The 20412-nt window shown below is 39.8% G+C and overlaps 1 protein-coding gene across 4 annotated transcripts in view; it reads left to right on the top strand.

The window, feature by feature from the left end:
* The window catches only part of LRCH2 (leucine rich repeats and calponin homology domain containing 2), a 36713-nt gene that overhangs the window by 496 nt on the left and 15805 nt on the right, over positions 1-20412 (top strand). For 2 of the 4 annotated variants that reach the window (XM_042876688.1, XM_042876686.1), the window contains exons 2-11: positions 13057-13201; positions 15828-15954; positions 18012-18117; positions 18215-18351; positions 18560-18693; positions 19033-19120; positions 19445-19556; positions 19851-19948; positions 20041-20108; positions 20286-20390. In XM_042876688.1, the coding sequence (XP_042732622.1) occupies positions 13057-13201; positions 15828-15954; positions 18012-18117; positions 18215-18351; positions 18560-18693; positions 19033-19120; positions 19445-19556; positions 19851-19948; positions 20041-20108; positions 20286-20390 (1120 nt within the window). Of the gene's footprint in view, positions 1-13056; positions 13202-15827; positions 15955-18011; positions 18118-18214; positions 18352-18559; positions 18694-19029; positions 19121-19444; positions 19557-19850; positions 19949-20040; positions 20109-20285; positions 20391-20412 lie in introns of all 4 variants that reach the window. The other 2 variants (XM_042876687.1, XM_042876685.1) reach the window with 1 other exon arrangement.

The following is a 20412-nucleotide window of genomic DNA, read 5'->3' as shown; positions in this document are numbered from 1 at the left end:
TGCGGTGCCCGCGGGATGCGGTGCCCGCGGGATGCGGTGCCCGCGGGCCGTGGAACTCGTGTTGCGCTTCGGGTTTTGCTTGCTGCTGGGTTGCTGAGCGCCGATCATGTTAGATGCCTCTCCTAGCGCGTATTTCGTTCAGAAATAGCTGGCTTTCCCAAACGTTGCTTGCGTGAATTAACCCCGTGTTGGGGTTTGTTTGTTTTTTTGCTTTTTTTTTATTTATTTTTTTTTATTTTTATTTTTTTATTTTTTTTGTCCGTAGCTTGTGAATGGCTGCGTTATTGTTTTGAGCGCAGCTTGCCCATTGTGGCACCTGATCCATCTCTGGCAGCCCCGTGCTGCTCCTCCATCACACCCGCGTTCTGTTGGGCTTTGTTGTGGGCTGCGTTTTGTGCACAGAGTTGAAGGATGCCGTCCTTGTGCCTCCCGCGGTACATCAGGGTGTAAAACATGGGAAGGGCGGATTTATAAATCCCGTTCTTGTATCTGTTCCCCTGCTGATGGTTTGTGGGTTATTAGCCTTCTTTTTTTTCCTGATGTGTGTGATGCATCCCTATGCAACACGGAGCAGGGGTAGGTAGAAGTGTGTTGGTTATTCCACAATGGAGGCACGAGGTTAAATGAAGAACAAGTTCCAAAAATAATAGCTCTGTCTCCATAAAACACCTTCAGTGCCACAGGAGGCCATTTCAACGTGTTAAATGCTCACTAACCAAAGTGTTGCAATGACATGTTCTGTACAGGGAGCATCATTAACAAAAGACTGCATCCTGAAGCAGGTGCATAAAGGCCCGTATTTTGTTTGCCTCTCATTGCATGTGGGTTTAATTTTTAGCTTTCTTTGATTTTCAGCATATTTGAGTAAAAGCTGCCGGTGTCTTTTAGAAGGCAGCAGGGCTTTGTCACCAGCATCAGGATCAAACCTTCACCATGAAGGACATTGTATGAAAACACTCCAAGACAGCATCTGACAGTGATAGCCGTAGTGCTGCTGCTTCTGACATCACTCATTGGGGTCATAGATGTGAGTCTGTGCAAAAGCATTTTCATAACGACGCCGATGGATAGCAATACTGATTCACCAATTAAATCCATGGGATATGAATTTTAGATGTCTTTCAGAAGCTCGTTTGTGAACAGGAGATGTGTAGCCTTTATTTTGACATCTGTAGGGTGTTTTTTTTTTTTTTTTTGATAAGTGGGTAAATGATATTCTGCTGATGAATCACTGACATACTTTACAGGATCAGTGTGGCACAGATCTTTTGATGTAGGATCAGCTGCTACCTCACAGGCAGTCATTTGTCTGTTGGCATTTTAATCGGTTATGGCTCCTTCGCACTGCAGTACATCCATGAGTGAGGTTATAAGTGCAGGCTGAGGCATGGGGAGCAAAGCCTTGGGTCAGAAATACTGCCACTGTTTCACTTTCAGTTTAAGTCAGTGAAGGCTGTGAAACAAACATTGAACAAACAAACAAAGCCTTCAAAAAATACAGGATGCCTCTAACAAGTCTGGATACAAAAGCTGCTCTTCCTTATCACGAGTCTTTTTACAGTAAAATAGAATGGTCTGGGTTGGAAGAGGCCTTAAGACCATGTAGCTCCAACCCCCTGCTATAGCAGGGACGCCTTCCCAGGCTGCCCACAGCCTCATCATCCAGTCTGACCTTCAGAGAGGGGGCAACCACAGTGCCAGCATCTCCCCACCCTCACAATAGGAAACTTCAAAGCATCTGTAGCATCATTGTAAATCCAGAATATTCCACCTTCACGTCAGTAAAATCAATCCTAGAAATGACTTTGTTGCTGAAGTATGAATGCTGCAGTTCTTGGTAAGTTTCATACATATAGAGACAAACATACTTCTAAAGCACAACTGCAGTTGATGCATCCTCAGCAATGCCCTTGGACTTCTGTTTTGATGTCAGGCCAAACTTTGCCTCTAACTTACGTAATGGTTTGCCAGTACACAGTCTGCAAATAATATGGTACATTTTGGGCATCTTAAATTATGTGATCAATCTTAGTGCTGAGCTAAAAGTATAATGCCTGCATCTGGGTGTTCAGCTCAGACTTTCTCCTGTTTCATGTTAACCGTGAATTTTCATTGCAACCCCAGAGTTTTTTCTCTGGCTGTTCAAACAAATCTCGTGCATCTGTTAAATGAACTTCTAGGAAGAGAGGGGGAAAAAAAAAAGATAGTCACAAGATATCCAGAGATGTATGAATATTCCAGTCACTTTATTAACGTGTGTAATTTTGCTTCTTGCTGTGTGAGCAACATTAAGCCCCTGGCAGTTAAGTAATTGAGTAATCACATCAATGTAATCACTGTCTGCTTAGCTGAGGAGTTGTGTGATTTCTGTTCTGCTTTTTTTTTTTGCTAGGTTCCTGTGCTGTATGGCCATCCTGACCAAAGGCAGCCTATGCCTTTAGGAATTTGCTTTTTCCTTTTGTAAGCAGTGCTTAAAAACATGAGTACAGTAAATATGAAATGCATTAAAGTGACAGCTCACAAAAACAATTTCTTTACTCTGGATAAATGCACAGATGCCACAAAAAGCCCTCGATTCCCAATTCTTAATGCAGAAGGAACCTCAGGCAATTGATGGCAGCCTGTAAATACATTAACTTTGAAATTTCTCCTTGGTCACCACCTGCTGCCTTTTCATATGGCTGAAGAGGAACACTGGTCTATTACCAGTATGGCTTGAGAACGAGCCCTCCTGTCGTGGCTAATCACCATCTTATTGCCAGCAGCTCAGTTCCCAATTGTGGTTCCTGGTGGGCTGGGGGAAACATGCACATCCTTTGCAGTACTACTGCCTACATTAAGTGCACAACTTTGGTTTTTACATCATCTTTCTGTCCTTTTTATGGCATTTAGTCATCCACGCAATTACAGTTTTAAAACAACATAGCCTACAGCTTAATATTCAATGTCAATTGCATGAGAATGTTATTTGCACTACTCTTCTGCTGCCTCTCGAGCATACACTTCTAAAGCAATTCTGTTTTCCTGTGTGAATTAAGTTATGTATTGCTGGTACCAGTGTTGGTTGAAGTGATGGCAAGTAATTGAACAACGCCAAGTCCCACTTTGAATTGAAGAGACATACAAATCTGAGGTGTATGATGAATGTTGATTACCTTCTGGAAGTCAAACACCTTGAGAGATGTGGTTCTTCAGTAACGACTTCTTCACATTTGAATGGGAACAAGCTCAGGTTACGTGAGTTTTTTTTGTACTGCTGTTTTGCTCAGAACTGTGTCAGATGCAGGAGCTGGAAGTGACACCATTAATAAGAAAGCAGCTGTGGAAAGTTCCCACAGTGGTTTGTGAGCCTATCCAGTGTTTGGAGGAAGGAGAGATGAGTTATGTATGCTCTCTGAGGCTTTCTTGCTGAAACCCAGTAGTAAGGATGCTCGTTAAGGATGCTTATTACTATAGACAAGCTTAGAAAGTTCTCAGTTCAGTGAGTTGAAGTTGAAACAACTGCTTATTAGGCTGCATAGCAAATTGCATTATGAATAATACAAGCAATATCTTAAAAAAAAAAAAAAAAAAATCCATGTTACATCTTCATCTGGAATACTGGTCTATGTAATTAAAGAACATGACAGGTCTAATTTTTGGGGGGCCTTTTTGTATTCTCCATCCAGTGAAATTGGATTTTCCATAACGTCGTGTCTTGGAGTATCAGGAAGATTTAACCTCTGAAATACTTAATGCTGGAACTTGTCCTTAGCATAAAGGTAACTGTGCAGGGGCAGTTGGAGTGCTGCAGCTTCACAGGAAATGCAGAGCTACCCCATAGTTATGTTCCAGAGCTATGTATTTATTCCTTGGCCAGGCATGATTACTACTGGTATGTTCCCAAGTGTTTGAAAGATTCACTTTGACTGGTGAGTCAATGTGTAATTGCCCAGCAAAGATAAATTGTATGTGGCTTAAGGGAAGCCCTCATCTCAGACCTGTCTGTAGGCTGCTGGCCAGCAGGTGTAACTTACACGATGCAAATCCTTCACCATCTGTGTGCTGGAACAAAGCATTTACCTGGATTTGTTGCTTTGTCGTTTTGTTTCAGCTGGTGGAACCAACAAGCAGCAGACAGGAGTTGTATTAAAGATGGAAAAAACCACGTTGATTTCAAAGCAGTTCACTGGGTCTCAATCCCTCCTACCCAGTGTGAGAAGCTTCTCATTGCCTGCACGACTTTCTCTCCCTGCATCATGAGGATCTCTAATTACATGGCCATGTATGGTTCCTTCCTGCATTGCTTTCACTGCATAACTAAAATTAGTGGGTAACCACAGAGCAGGTATTTCCTAGCTCTTGAGTTATTGGGTCCAGAACCCAAACACCACTTCCTATCTTTTTTTTTTTTGGTGTTTTTTTCCATGATATTTTTTAACCTGTTACTCAATAACTACATTTGCAGCCCTGTGTTTTTACTGGAAATGATGTTAATTTACTGTGTCCCTTCAGTTGTCTATTCCAGGCTGATAAAAACACATTCTGCATCATCTTCTCTTACGTGTGCTTATGTTCTCTGTGTGTTTGGTGCTGAATCTTTTCGGAGATAAGCTAGGAACTGCATGCAGCATCAAAACATGGGTGTTCCCTGCTCCTGGCATCGTTTTCTGCCTTTGGGCTTGAGTTGCATTTTTCAGAACTTAAAGACCAAAGTAATATGACTGCATCAGTGTGAGCTGTGAAACATCAGTGTATTCACTTAAAAGTAGTCAAATACAACATCCTGAAGCTAGAGAAGGATGTGAAAGTGAAATCCTCACAAAACTGTGCCTAAGACCAACAGAAACAAAACTGGAAACAGAAGTAGAAAGAGCTGTGCATGTAACACCACTTTTGCAGAGCATGTGTGTGACCTTTCAGTTTTCTTCTTACTCCAAAAGCAGCACTGATCATGAAGACAAAGTGTGAGTAGCTTAACTTCAGTTCACTTAAATATGAAAACTCAACCCATACTGCTTCTAAAGCAGGTCCTTCTGAGCAGCAACTCTAAGAAGCTTATTTCTTAACATGATCTTTTCCTCCTATAGGAACTTGAAGGGGTTTGTTCTTTCAGCATGTTGATTGCAAGCTCAGATTACATTACTTGTACTGTTTCATGGGTTTGATGTAGCTTTTCGAGGTAGAGGTTTAGAAGTTAACATTACCTGCAGGCATTCAAGGCCAGGCTGGATGTGGCTCTGGGCAGCCTGGTCTGCTGGTTGGCGACCCTGCACATAGCAGGGGGTTGAAACTGGGTGAGCATTGTGCTCCTTTTCAACCCAGGCCATTCTGTGATTACAGGTGATTTGCAATTACACTTCAACCATAGCAGTGTAATTTTAAAAAGTCCTTGTGGGGCTTTTAGATGGTGTCAAATGCTAACGTATGAAATGATTGTCTTCTACAGGGGCAAATTTCTTGAGAATAGACCAGTAATCTTCCATATAAGATACAGAGGCTAAAATTCCTGAGTCATATCTGTCTGCTGTTTGAAAAGAACAGCAGTTCTGCCACTGCTTCCTATTTATGGGGAGGTTGTGCTGCAGGGTGAGCCCTGGTGTTTGTCACTCTGTCATGAGTGCTTACTGCCATTATGAGCCAGTGCTGAGGTTTGGTCTAATCTTTATCATTTTACTGCTAAAACGTGGAGCAACCACAAAGATTAGAATAGGAATAAAGGTAGCAGCAGTCTATCTTCATTCTGTTTTATTTGCATATACGCACCAGATAAACATCAATTTAAATCTTACTACGTGAACATTTAACAATCAACTTTAGATGTATTTTAATTTCCTTGTGACAGGGGAGGTATGCTGGTGAGTTTAATTTCCTGAGGGATAAATGCTTAGCAGGTGCATCAAGGTTTCTTTTTTCCTGCAATGTGTTCAGTTTGAGCATAGCCCTTCACCTCTTGATGTTGAAAAGTGAACAGATCTATTTGGACATTAAATTCATTCAGCTTAATACAAAAAAAGCAATTGCTGTGATTCTGGGGAACCCTTTGCAACTGTATTATTTAAAAATTAATGAAATTATGTTTTGAAGCTGACGTAGTTGATGTCTACATGCACACTTAATGCTCTTGACAGTTGTTTCCAACCTGAGCAATTCTATGATTCTATAAATCATGGCGTGTTTTAATTGCTCTATGCTTAAGTTTTAAACCTAAGTAAATATTGGGAGTTCTGATATTTAGTTATTGAAGTAGCCAGGCTTCTTTCTTCCCTTTTCATTGCAGGATATAGGAATGTTTAGTTGTGCTTTAGCTTTAAAATTTGAGCAATTAGCTTCGAAGTGTGATCTGTAGATTTGAAAGGTAATGCTAGGTAATGTACCTTGTCCTGTAGGTCTGGTGAGCTTAAGAGCTCTTCTCTCATAAGGTTCCTGAGAACTGGGAGGAATTAGGAGTTTCAGAAACCTTGGTTTGTATGTTGTTTGAATGTTAATGGGAAGGGGTGGGCAGCTTATGCAAGGGACTTGTCATCAGAATCCCTGCAAAAAGTTCTCTTTAATCTGTTTCCTCTTTATCCCTCCAGATCTGGATTTCAGTTTCTGGCTCAGTTGGTTTTGCTTTTCTTTCTCCCTCCTCCTATAATTGGTAGCAGCGTAGGAGCACAGCTCTTAAAACACAGAAGGGTTCAATTTTGTTTTGGTGAAGTGGACACACAAAGTAACCTAAAAATGAGTACGAACTGGGATTTTCTTTTTCCCCCTTCCGTATTTGAAAGTTCCTCATGAAGATGGGCGTTTGCTTAATGTTGCCATGTAAATTAATGGCTGTCATGGTTATTAGGATCCTCTGTGCTGTGGGTATCCAACCTTTTGTCTTGCCTGGGTCACACCAAGTGAAGAGGAATAAATAAAACCACTGGGTTGGGTGCATACGCTCTATATGAAGCAGATATGTATTTAGGCACACTTGGTTTTTGTAGATGCATCTTTAATTTTCCCGGGTAGCATCTTAATGAACTGATGTCTGAAATATCCAAGCACTGCTAAGGTAGTTACACTTGTGTAATACAAACAGACTGCAGTTATCAATCCCCCTATTGAGGTTGAAAGAGGCCTTCACAGGTCGCTTAGGACAGTGCTGTGCTTTTTCATGATTATCATAGAATCCTCTGTTTGTTTTTGTGCATTAAAAAAGGGGCGGCCAGCAGGGAGAGGGAGGTGATCGTCCCCCTCTATCGGCTCTTGTGAGGCCCCATCTGCAGCGCTGCGTCCAGGCCTGGGGCCCCCAGCACAGGAAGGACGTGGAGCTCTTGGAGCGGGTCCAGAGGAGGCACTGAGATGATCAGGGGCTGGAGCAGCTCTCCTGTGAGGAAAGGTTGAGGGATCTAGGCTTGTTCAGCTTGGAGAAGAGAAAGCTCCAGGGAGGCCTCGTTGTGACATTCCAGTACTTGAAGGGAGCGTATAAACAGGTTGCCCAGGGAGGCTGTGGATGCCCCGTCCCTGGAGGCGTTCAAAGCCAGGCTGGATGTGGACCAGGGCAGCCTGGTCTGGTGACTGGTGACCCTGCACATAGCAGGGGGTTGAAACTAGGTGATCGTTGTGGTCCTTTTCAACCCAGGCCATTCTATGATTCTATGATTTTGTTCTGACCAAAGAAAGCATCGTTGTTTAAACAATGCACTTGATTTGCTCCTGCAAAGTGCTTTCTCTGTGGTTAGGAATCAAAACCAGATCTTTTCCTTTCTTAGTTTCTCATCAAACACGTCGAGGAGCCTTACAGTTCTAGTCAATTCTGAACCACACGTTTTTCTTCAGTTTTCTTTTTTTATATGCATCATTTGTGGCTTTCAAATTGGGCTTTAAAAGACTTCGTTTTAAGGTTCATAAATTCATCTCTTACCTTTGTGTATCTTCTGACTGAATGCAATTTTTTTGTTCTTCCTGTCCTTGAATGATCATATCACTTAGATATACTTACATGATTGCTTTGAGGATTAAAACAAGACAGAAAATGAGGAAATTGTTCGTGCCAACAGTGATGACAAATCATGTTCCTGGATGTAGTTTTCTGGTATTGAAATAGCACAACAGAAGCTGGCAGCTTTGCTAATAGAACAGAATATATCCAATTGTCTTGCTTTTTGTTACCTTTTTACTTATCAAAGGAGAAAGATGTTGTACAGAATGTAGTACAAGGGGATTTTGTTTCTAAAGTGGTATGTTTAAATGTTTGTAGGGTGCTAGCTGCACTTCTGGGTCTTTTGGAGCTTGGTACTGGCGGTGTTAAAATGAAAGATATTTTCAGATATGGATAACTCAAGTTTCACGTGAGCTTATCACTGGTTCTTAATAGCATTTCTGAGCATCTGCGTTTAATTGTTCCCAGTGAAGAAGATAGCAAGACTAAAAGAAATGTGGAGAGACGGTTTTTGTAGCATTAAACACATCTGAAGGGGGGATGTTCAGGCTTGGGATGCTTTCAGGTCTTTTATCTCAGAAGAGGTATGAAAACAGGGATATGGAAGAGGCTGCTGGATAAACTGTCATAAGTCCAACTTATTACAAATACATAGTTGTGGTGGGAGTGGTTGGGTGACAGATTACTGATGGCTTTAAAATCAGCAGAAATAGTGGTGGTTACAGCACTGGAATAGTGTGTGTAATAAGAGAGCTGCTCGGACTTGGAAGCATTCTTTTTTTATGAAGAATAGATGTCTTACTTTCTTGAAAGATGGGTGCAGACTGGGGTGTGCTTTGACGTTTGGCAGTTATAGAGGATGTTGGTGGGAGGACAAAGTGGGGAAAAATAATCAAGTAGGACTTAATGCTTCTCAGTGATGTCGATAGATGAACGTACTTCAATGACAAATCGACGCAGTTTGTATTTTGCAGGGTCTGACTTGTTGATTTCCTGCTCTGTGAAATGCTTTGTATCAAACTGTTGTGCACGAGCTGTGTATTAACAGACACTGGAAAGAGCCCCTTCTGATGCACAACTCGATTGCAGTGTTTTTGCTCAGTCACGATTTGTGCTCGGCTCTCTAAAAAACAGCTCTGTGTTTTGGTGTTATTCAACATTTGCTGTAGATTGAGCTATAGATCACTGCTGAAAACAGAGTGAAGAGTGGATAAATGCAGGTGGGTGTGCTGTGCTCACGTGTGGACACATAGCTGGCCTATGGAAGAGCTGACTTACCCTTTTCTTCACTTACAGCTATACCACGAGCTTTCAGATTTTCTGTGTTGTGATTTGTAGTCTTGCAATTATTAAAGTAGATGAGAGGAGATATAATTCTATTAACAAGAAATCTCCACTACCAGCTTAAGAGATGCGGGAGCTTCTCTAAGCATTTTGCCTTGCATGCACCAGAAAACCAAACGTTCTTAAAACATAACAGCGCATCTCATTGGCATGCATTAATTATTCAACCAATTTAGTAATAGAGTCACATAAGCACTGTAATAAAGTTAAATGTTGACGTTTTCAACGCGGTCTACTTAGAACAAAACCCTCCTATTTCTAAGCATTAACAAGAATGCAGATGTTGATTCTTCTGGTGGTGGTACTGCCTGGCAGAGGTGTTGCTTGTGGAGATGGATCTCTTTGAAGTGCTGCATCTTCCCATGGAGCTGCAGGCCAGCCGGCTCTGTTGCCCTGCTAGCAATTCCTAGACGTGGTGCATGTCAGCATGGCAATGACTACTGCTGCACTGCTGATAAGGAGCTCACAATGGCATTTTTCCCTAGCATCTTATCTACGGAAGAAGCCTCCTGGTGCAGCCTTCTGGGGAAAAAAAAACCAACAAAAAACCCCACCTTTTGATCCTCTTGAGGAAATATTGCTACAAAGAACTCCCTTCTTGATATCCTCGTTTCCCGGTAGTGATGTTGATGTGGACATTCAGCGTGGGAAGCACTGGGGTTTAATGTGGGGCACCTTAAACTCTCTGCTTTTTGCTCTGAAATAAGCACGTTGTGATTTTTGTCCATTTCCCTGTCGTCTGCAGAGCCTCAGAGCTGACTTTCCCCATGGCAGGGGGGAACTCGCAGCTCTTTTGAAACAACTGCACAAATTGCAGCTTTGCCACAGGTTAGAGGCTGAGCTGTGACAGTGAGGACCCAGGAACTAGAGTTTCAATAGTACAACAGAGCTATTGAGTGAAGGGACATTACTCCTTAGCACTAGGATTTGCCCTATTTTCGGTTGGTACGGAAGTTATAACTTTGGTATTTACTGACTCATGTTTGCATGCTGTTATCTCACTGCAAAATTCCATTTACATTTTGCTTTAAATCATGTTATTTCTTTCTAACTCTTAAAAAGCTCTGATGTATTGAAATCATTTAACTTACATTGTGTTACACCATTAAATAAAGCTTGAAGGTAAGAGATAACTTGTACTGTTTCTAAGGCTAAAAAGAAAGAACCTTTGTCTCCTCTTCCTTGGCTGCTCCAGTACTAATAATGCCCATTGCTTAATGTGGTTGGCTGTGAAGTTAAATGTGTTTGAAGTCTAACATCCTTACAGAAGGTGATGTTAGCAGAGCCTCAGTCTTGTCTGTGGTGCTCATATCACCGTTGGCACTCCATCAGACAGAATGCATATCAGTTTTCTCTTTCTCAGGCTCTCCTCAAGGCAGGGCTTGCCTTCCCATTGGGGAAATGACAGCAAAAAGAGACGGGATTGTTTGTGTGATAGAACAACAGTTGGTAGCACATGTAATCATAGGGTGCTTTGGAGTGCTGTGTTAAGTTGCAGCATTTGCCTGCCTGTGTATCTTCACTCAAGTGAACGAATAACCACTGTTTGAATTATAATTAAACTTTTTTTTTATGGTGTTATAGTTTAATATAAGTGTTAGCATGGCAGATTGTAAGTGCTGGTCTCCAATCCATGCTCAGATTGGCTGTAAGTAAATCTTTAGGATGAGGTCTTGTATGTACAGTTTAGTTTTAGTCACTAATTTACCTCTGTGTTTTTTTTTTAATGCCTAGGCTATATTAAAGCATTACCATAAAAAATGATAGATTGTTTTTTTTGAATGTGCTTCCAATTCAACACATCTCATGCAAAGTTGGAATATAGACATGGGTGCATTGGCTCAAGTGATGGAATCCAGCAGTACATCTGATGGTAACCAACGATGAATGCTCAGAGAAAACATAAAGGCAGATCTGGTTTGACCTGACTGACAGTACAAGCTTTTTTCCTTTGTATCATGGCTTAAAGTTGTGTGAGCTACCTTCTTCTGACTCTTGATTTGTTCTCCTTCACACTCTTTTGTTTTTGAACTTCTGGTATACTCTTTTTAAATGGTCTCTATACAGTCAGTAAAGACTTTGCTCTTTCAGTGTAAAAATAAATGAAGCGGTAACTAACTTGGTAGTTTTGTTGTTCCTCTTTTAAACTTAACCCTTCTGATGGTGTTCTTCTCACTTGTAGAGCTAGTGAGTCAAAACACCCTTTGATTCACAGGCACTGATAGTGTCTTATGTTTAATCTTCACAAAACACCCTCAATTTAGTCTCCCAGTCTAAACTGGTTGAGGAAGCAATTCCTATAATCTCATTTCTAGAGGGATTGTCACCTAAGATCACGTGTACTTCAGCACTCAGCAGCTTTCCTAGCTTCTTCAGTCTTACATCTCTGCATGCTAGTGATTCTCATCAGTTTGGTTTGGGAGATCCAACTTGTTGATGGGGCACACTCTGGCTGGCCCCCTGCCTTCTAGCTTTGAGTTGCCTCTTCTCCCCCTCCATCTCAGTGTCATTAATTTGCTTGTTCAGCCTTCATCCAGTGTTGATCCCCGCGTAATGCCACTCACAGCTGCTTGGCAGGTTGTGCTTAAAGCTGTTGAGCTTTCTGCTTTGAGCCTGACAGTGACCTTTAACCATTTCTCCAGCTGCTTTCTAGTCTGCTTCTCCAGTTTAGTGCAACAAAAGAAGCAGTTTATTCTGCTGCCAATATCATAGGGGCTAAGCAGAAGGCTGGTTACTTCATGCAAGTGTTGGAAACTGAGAACTAAAGCCTGAAATAGCAAGGGATCTGTGTTGCTTCTTTCTTAAAAGAGTTTGTTCAGCGTTTCTGAGAAACCACATCCTTTTGAAGCATCTTGGGTTGGGAGCCAAAGCGACTTTCAGAAAAGCAGGCTTTCTTTCTCAAGTAAATTCCTATTTTTCATCAAGAAGATAGTTTTGTGGGTTGATGGCACAGGTTTTGGTAGTTAAATGAGAGTTCCAGAACTCAAGGTTCATATTCCACCCCAACTCCTTTATCTATCTATAAATTACATGGAATTGGAGGTGGTCTGCACTGTTTTCTCCCAGCTTCTGCATGCAGATTATTATAATGCACTCACACACTGTATGAATAACCCTGTTTAAAGTATTATGTTGCTGTTGTCAAAGAGATGGCTGCTTGCTGCTCTTAGGCTGGGGTAAATTGCAGCCTTATTTTTGTAGCTGTGTACTTCTGGCATCGATGGTGTGATTTTATTCCCTTTTTAGCTAAGTCATAAATGTGCAACTGGAGAATTTCTCAGTTACTGTGCTTACAATAAAGAATGCATTTTAAAATGAGAATTGTAGCTCTTGAGCAAAGCATGCAAGGTTTTTTTTGTTTGTTTGTTTGTTTTTGCTGACTTGGCTTCAGCACGGCAGATATTTTGCACAACAAAATTAGCTTGTAATGTAGCTGTCAAACAGGAAAAGTAATGTTTACTGGGCTTGTTCCCTGCTTGGTTTTTAAGCCTAGAATGGGAGGAAAAGGAAAAAAAGCAGTTCCATGGGTGACTGGTGGGAGAGGGACAAGAAATAAGATTCAGTTTCATTTTGAACATTCTTAACTAGCAAAAACATCATTGAATTCCTGACTTCTCTATTTTCTGTTATGAGTGAGTATCAAATAACACTATTTTAGTGTTGTCTTTTTGGCCAATTAATTATATGCAATAACATCTGCTGTAACAGAATTATTTTATACCTGATTTTGTTTCTTTAGCATGTTAAGAATAACAGTGGTTATTTTAATCTTACTGCAGGCAAATTTTTGACTAAAAAAAGGAAAATACTTTTACTTCCAGATCTTTCCAAGAACAGATTTACTGAAATTCCTCCTGATGTCTGGCTGTTTGCACCACTGGAAACGTTAAACTTGTATCACAACTGCATCAAATCCATTCCAGAGTCTATAAAAAACCTGCAGATGCTCACCTACCTGAACATTAGGTGAGTAATGCTTTTCTTATTTTTTTGCATTCTGTTGTTACCCAGTTTCCCTCTTTGAAAAGGTGGCATCCTGCTGCTGTAACACATTGCCCTCGTGGTTGTATTTCTGTCCAGGTAGACGCAATAATGGTGTTTGTTGTATCCTTGGTGTTTTAGAGCCAGCAGTTCTTATTGCTTCCTTTGTGGGAAGGAGTTGGCTACCTTGCAGAATTTCTTTAAATAAACTGTGGTAGCTGACTGTAAGGAGAGTTGGTGAAGTTTTCTTTGTTTTTACTGTTACTCTAAAAAAAAAAGCCTGTGTTTAAAATTTACCCTTAGAAACTTACCTGTCTTGGGGGTAAATTGCTCTGGCCAAAACATCGTACTCATCCCACTCATTTTGCACATTAGTCACATCCATTTTTACTGTTAAACTTGGAAAACGCATGGTTGGTTTTCCTTAGAAGAAAAGAAGCTCAACTGGAGATTGTTAAGGATGTTCTGTGAACATACAGAAGCAGATGGAATCTGTTGGAGCCTTCCTTTACAGAGCTGAGGCCTTGTTTTCCTCAATACTCCTCACGCTTTTAACACTGACTATATAAAGTCCAAATCATTTTCCCCAGCTGAGAACTGTTTAGCGTGTCAGACTTGATAACAGAGCTTGTTTAATATTCTAGGTATTACACTTGGGGGAAAAAGCAAAAACCCAAAACCAGCAGCCCTCAACAATCTTGAATCTCCAGCATCTGTTCTTACGTTGATAGTTTAAGTCCTCTGTTTGTGGAGATTCTTCAGAGGATTGATGATACAATAAAACTGCAGGCTTTGTTTGTTTGTTTTTGAAAGAAACTTGACCTCGTTTCCTTCATGGGAGCACAATCCCATTTCTCTTTTGATGGTGGTTGAGGTGCTCCATAAGTGCAGTAGCTTTTAGTTCTGAGTGGGTGTTGTGTGTTATTTCAGGAGTCCCCTCACCTGAGGTCGTGGCTGTGTTCTGTTCTTCCTTTTTGTGCTAGTATCTGAGTGCTGTTTTCACAGCACATATGGATTGCAGTGGTGAACAGCAGTGAAACACTGCCAGACTAGATTAAATACTTCCTTACAGAAGAGAGCCACGTGATGTCCACTTCTCATTTTGTTTTTAAAAGACTGGAGGGAAGCATTACACAATTCCGAGTTGGCTGTTCCTTTTTCAAGCACAACAACCTCGATGACTTCACATGAATCTCCTGTGTTTCACTGCTGATGAATTACTTTTCCATTGCCAAGTTTCCACAAAGAAAAGTTTACTCATGCATTGTATCTCATACCATCCCACCATAAGAAGCCCATCATATCTGCCTGAGGTAGAAACCCCATGCATGTATCCAAAGCTTCCTATGTTCCACTTGGCGTTAATGGAGTAAATACGTTGCTCTTTACAAAGATGTTGGTGACAGTTTATTTCCAGTTTGCTGTTACTCTTACAGTGCCTCTTTGGAACTGAAACATTTTTAAGTTGTTGCAGTCTATAACCCTGTAGCATTAGCAAACTTCTTTTTACCGTGGAAACAGTTGCTCTAATACATCTCCACTGACCAAAAGCAGTTAAGATGGTTTTTCTTTCACTTAAAGTAGAGGCAATTACTGACATCTTGGAATTCTTTAGGTATGAAAGGAATTACTTTCATACCACATCTGAACATGGTTCTTTTCTAATGCCTCTTTCTTCAATGTATGAGTGCCTTATGAGAGCAATTATATGCATTGCTGGCTGTGGCACTCAGCAACTACTAGATTTTCCAATGCTGATTTAAAATTGTCAGTAACAATATCTCTCTTGTTACCAGAGCAGACTTAAGCTGCTTTGAAGAAGTCAATTTTAATTAAAACTTATCTTGTGGGCTGTTACTCACTGAAGTGGTAAATAGGTGTCGAGAGTTTTGGTGATGGCATAGGAATGACACAGTTAAATGGCATGGGAAGCAGTGACTTTTCATAGATCCCCCTGGTTGGGCTTTGATGAGAAGAATATAACTGGTAGACTCCATCAGTTTGGGTCGTCCTTTTGAAAGTGTTGGAAGCAGCATAAAAGCAAACATCAGGTATGGATTCAGTATTGCAGATGTTCATTAGCTCAGCAGGAATGCAGTAATTTGTCAGTATTTGAACCACACTGATGTTGCATTCCTGAGAGATTCCCTACTGCCTGCGGTCAGTGCTGATAATTGAGTCACAGTAGCTGGGACAAGGTGCCAAATCAGCTGTACCTCTCCATCAGAGTGGAGATATCATTGCACAAAGCTTAGAGAACATGGGTTGGAATTTCCTGGGATGTGTTTGCTCTTGTTTGCAGTTGCATTTGTCAGTGTTCTTTTAATTTCTTTTGACAGAGTTCTCTGTATGTTTTAACATTAGAAAGTTCAGCTATAGTACATTCTCGTTTATCCAAATTAAAAAGGGGACTTAAAATGATTGTATTTTAGGCTTTTTCTGGTAGGGAGTTCATGATAAAGATTACAGCTTTATGAAACATGAATGAAATTATTGTTGGTGGAGAACATTTCTTCAGAATAGGAGAAAAGTACAGCATGTGAGACTTGCCATCAGGCTTCAAGAGAGTATTATGACCCAGCCTTGCTTGTTCATTTTTCTTTCTCTCAAGTCGAAATCTTCTATCAACGTTGCCAAAATACCTGTTTGATCTTCCACTTAAAGTTCTGGTTGTCAGTAATAACAAGCTGGTCTCCATTCCAGAAGAAATTGGAAAGCTGAGAGATCTAATGGAGTTGGTGAGTATTAACTGTATTAAGGAAAATATAAAGACTTTGTTACAGCGTAGGAAAAATATAAATCAGTAATGATTTTAAAATAAGAATGCAAAATGTAATTTCCGTTATTCTTTCCTCAACATTTGATCTCAGAATACAGGCATAATGTATACTGCAGAGTTCCAAAACAGGGAATAAACACAGATCAGCACGCTGGGTTAACTTAAAGCCTTCAGAAATAGAATTGCTTTTCAGATTATTCATCAGAATCTCTAATTTCTGTGTGTTAAAACATTACATTTTTCTGCTGACTTTCTTTACAGTAATCATGATTCTATTCTTTTATTGAAGAACTTGATTTTTTTTCTCTGGCTGAGGAGTTTATTTAATCCATACTCATATAGAGGTTATGCCAGTCCATTATTGTGTCCTGCTCTGCATTCCCAGCCCACCCCAGCCTTTTCTCCTTCCGTTGCTTTGGTTAGGTTGAAGAGTGATTTGAGCTATTCCCAGTTCAGGTGCATCTGCAACATGATTATGTCCTGTGGCATACAGAACCCTTGTGCTTTGTTCTCTGTTATTTTCTTAATATGCTGGACTTTAAATGTTAAGCTCTGCTTTTGGAGAACTGTGCACAGTCATTCACAAACTTGGCACTTGGGTGAGGTCTGATTTTTCAATATTTACTATTTCTTTGGTTACTGCAAGTAAACCATATCCTATTTTGGGAGTAGGTGTTTATGCTCCAAAGATCTTTTAACATGACCTAGTTTTTGAGATAAGGCAACACTTATTCCTTAACTCACAAGTAATACGAGATTCTGATTGTGAGGCTTTTTTAAGGTCTTCTACTATTCTACTATATTATTATACTATATTATTATACTATAATATACTATATACTATACTATACTATAATATACTATATACTATACTATAATATACTACTATATTATTATACTATATCTTCCTCTATTTGGTGAGAAGTTCTCTATGCTTCAATGTCACAGAGCTTCAAGGTGAGATCCACTGCTGCTGTTTTACAGGAATTGATAATTTTTCAGTGTTACAATAGCACTGTTTTTGAATTATTTTTCAGAATTGTCAAAACTAGAATGCATGCTTGATGACAGATTCTGGACGTAGCAGAGAGTTTCATTCCATTACCTGTTGGACCTATTTAGCAGTTCATACTTTCTTTTTTTGACAACCAAGCCACATGCTAGAAAGATTCCTTTTTAGAAAGGAGTCCTGTTTTCCATTTGGTGATGTGGACAGAGAAGAACTTGCAGTAGATACACAACAGCTGACCCTGAGCAGCCTATAATTTGAGACATCCAGCTGTGTGCAGTCATCTCTGTTGCTAACAGCCGGAGCTCTGGAACGGTGTAACGGGGAAGGAGGCTGGCTTAAGGCTGACTCACTTGGCTGAGTGAATAACTAGAAGCTAGCCTTTAAAATCAGCTTCCAATTCTTCATTATATAGATAAACATCTAAAATGTAATGGTATTTAGTCTAGGAAATGAGTCAATCCAGTGTATTTTATTGATGTTGTTATTGGAAATAGAAAAGTTTAGACGCTGTTGATTATATCAGTGTGATTATTGATTATGGACCACGTAGGTGTTGAACCAGAGGCAGAAGTAGCTGTGGGCTGTGCTCATTTGGCACTGCTTTGTTACACTCTAATGCTCGAGTCCAAAGAGCCGGTGAGCCTAGCATTACTCTGTACATTTTCTGTTCCTTTGATTGAAGATTTTTAAGGAAAGAAGAATTTTTATGAAAGGAGCAGATTGTAAATCACTTGCTGGCAGTAATACGAGAAGTTTGTAGCTGACATAGAAACTGCAGCAGGATCCTTTGTTTCCTGGGGTACAGGTTTAATTTCAAAACCAGTCGTTCATCATTTGTTGTTTTAACCTTTTGAATTGAATTTCTGAAACATGAGTCACTAAATAGTGAAGAATCAATGTGAGATCTGCCACGGATGCTTTATGACAATTCTCATACCAATTTGCCTTTGTTTAATTTCATTTAAGATGTGCAGCTAATTTTTTCATTATATTTTTTTATCTAGGATATTAGCTGCAATGAACTTCAGGTTCTTCCCCAGCAAATAGGAAAACTGCAGTCACTTAGAGAATTAAACATAAGAAGAAATAATCTCCATATGTTGCCAGATGGTAAGCTGCTCATCGCCATTTCTTTAGTGTAGCTAAACAAGGTAAAGTGTTAATTGGATATCTTATTCTCCTTTTTTTTTTTTCCTCCTCCATACAGAACTAGGAGACCTTCCTTTGGTAAAGCTGGATTTTTCTTGTAATAAAATTACAGAAATTCCAATTTGTTACAGAAAGTTACGTCACTTACAAGTAATAGTTTTGGATAACAATCCAATGCAGATACCACCAGCACAGGTCAGTATGGAAAAAATGCTGCTTTAGTAATTTACATTAGAAGAGCTTCCTCTTTAAGATCCTACCTTAATACCAATCAGGTTTTATTTTCTAGCTGTATTTCTGCTAGTAGGAATTGTGAGCACAAACTCATCGATGTAGGAAGAATTTGTTGGCGTGTGTTTTTTAAAGACATGCTATGTAATTAAGAACTGTTCTTTGTTTCCAGATATGCTTAAAGGGTAAAGTACATATATTTAAATTCCTCAGCATTCAGGCATGCCTCAGAATAGATAAAAAACCAGATTCCTTGGATCTTCCATCGCTGGGTAAACGAATCCCCTCCCAGCCACTGACAGACAGGTGAGTATTGGATTTTGGTTTTGTTTGATGCTTTTTATTTATATTCTTTAGCATTTGCTATGAAGTGGTCTTTGTGGTGGAGAAAAGAATGTAAAACCCTTGTTCTTACAGTTCAATAGCTATAACTTCAGTGGTTTGTTTTAGAAGTCATAGAATTTACTTTTTAAGATAATATTACTGGAGTCTTAAATTGGATCTGAGTGACTGAAAAATCTCCATTGTGTGAAGATTTGTAGATGAATATACAGAAAATACATTTAAAAGAATGTTTATCTTCTTTTAAAAAAAGTGAGACTGCAGTTTCTTTCATTCATTGTTATTTTTTTAAATTTTAAGTAGCATAGAGGACTTTTATCCCAATAAAAATCATGGACCAGACTCTGGCATTGGAAGCGATAATGGAGATAAAAGATTGTCCACAACAGAAGTAAGTATATTTCACTGGTGAATTTCTGTAACTTGTTTTATAGGATTTTCTTTGCTTCTCTATTTCATATAGTTTGGGAAACGCTTGACAAAGTGACACTTAACACCCTTAGAATATTTGTACAGGTTAGTTTGAACCATTGGACTGCAGAATCAGTCACTGCTCCCTAAACTGTTACTGTCTTAAAAGAAGAAAGAAGTTTCTGTGTTGGGAGCTATTCCTCCTGATATGGATGTGTTGTATTATAACTCGTGGCTCATTAGCAAATCATCTAATGATGTGATTTATATGCAAATTCTGTATTCAGTGTCACTGTCTTTGCAGCCATCTGATGACGATACAATCAGCCTTCACTCCCAGGTGTCAGAATCAACAAGGGAACAGACATTGAGGAACGACAATCATGTAATGGGGAATAAACTCGATCCACAGAAAGGTAATATCTGTTGTGCATCTGTCACTTCAGGGAAAAGAACTGCTTTTCCTCAGGTAATCTAATTTAGGAAAATGGCACAAAATGATATGAGGGTATATTGGAATTCTGTCTTTGTCAATTCAGAAAAAAATGTAATAAAAATCGTAAATAAAGGAAGATCAGGGGGATGTGATTTAATTGCATTACCTTTATCTGTAATTTTTCACTAGTACTTCTGACTGTGGCTTCTCTCTCAACGTTTGATTAACAGAACTGTTAATACTCTCTTTTCTGTTCCTAATCAATCTTCACTAGACCAGGAGGTGTATGATTACATTGATCCTAATGCAGAGGAGGGAGCTGTTCCTGAGCAGGGAGATGTGCAGATTGGACCACTGCTGTCTTATATAAAGGTAGCATAGCTTGATTCAAATCTCATTCAATGGACTTTTGTGTGTGTGTGTGTGTGAAATTGAAGTCTAATTTGTTTTTCATCCTAAATAAGGAACGAGGAAAACACCCTGAAAAATCTCAAAAGATAGAGCACAGTGAGGACTGGGGAGATGAAAAAAGGTAAATCTTTACAATCTTTTTTGATGAGGGGTTTTACTTTTAAACTCCTTGCGTACAGAAGTCTGTTAAACACGGAGCTCCTCTTCTTGAGCAAAAAAGCAACAAAGAGCTGCTTGTTGCTGTTTCTGTATCTTGCTTTACTGAAGTCAGGCAAGTCACTGGTGTTTAATTTTTCAGGCTTCAGAAAGAACAGCTGCTGGCTGAGGAAGATGATGAAATCAAAGAAGTGACAGACTTGAGAAAAATAGCTGCTCAGTTACTGCAGCAAGAACAAAAGCACAGGTATTAACAATGTTAGTTAACT

The sequence above is a fragment of the Lagopus leucura genome, unplaced genomic scaffold (genome assembly GCF_019238085.1).
Source record: "Lagopus leucura isolate 7727_CA_CO unplaced genomic scaffold, USGS_WTPT01 Super-Scaffold_100016, whole genome shotgun sequence".
Lineage (NCBI taxonomy): Eukaryota > Metazoa > Chordata > Aves > Galliformes > Phasianidae > Lagopus > Lagopus leucura.
This window is presented reverse-complemented; position numbering and strand designations above follow the sequence as displayed.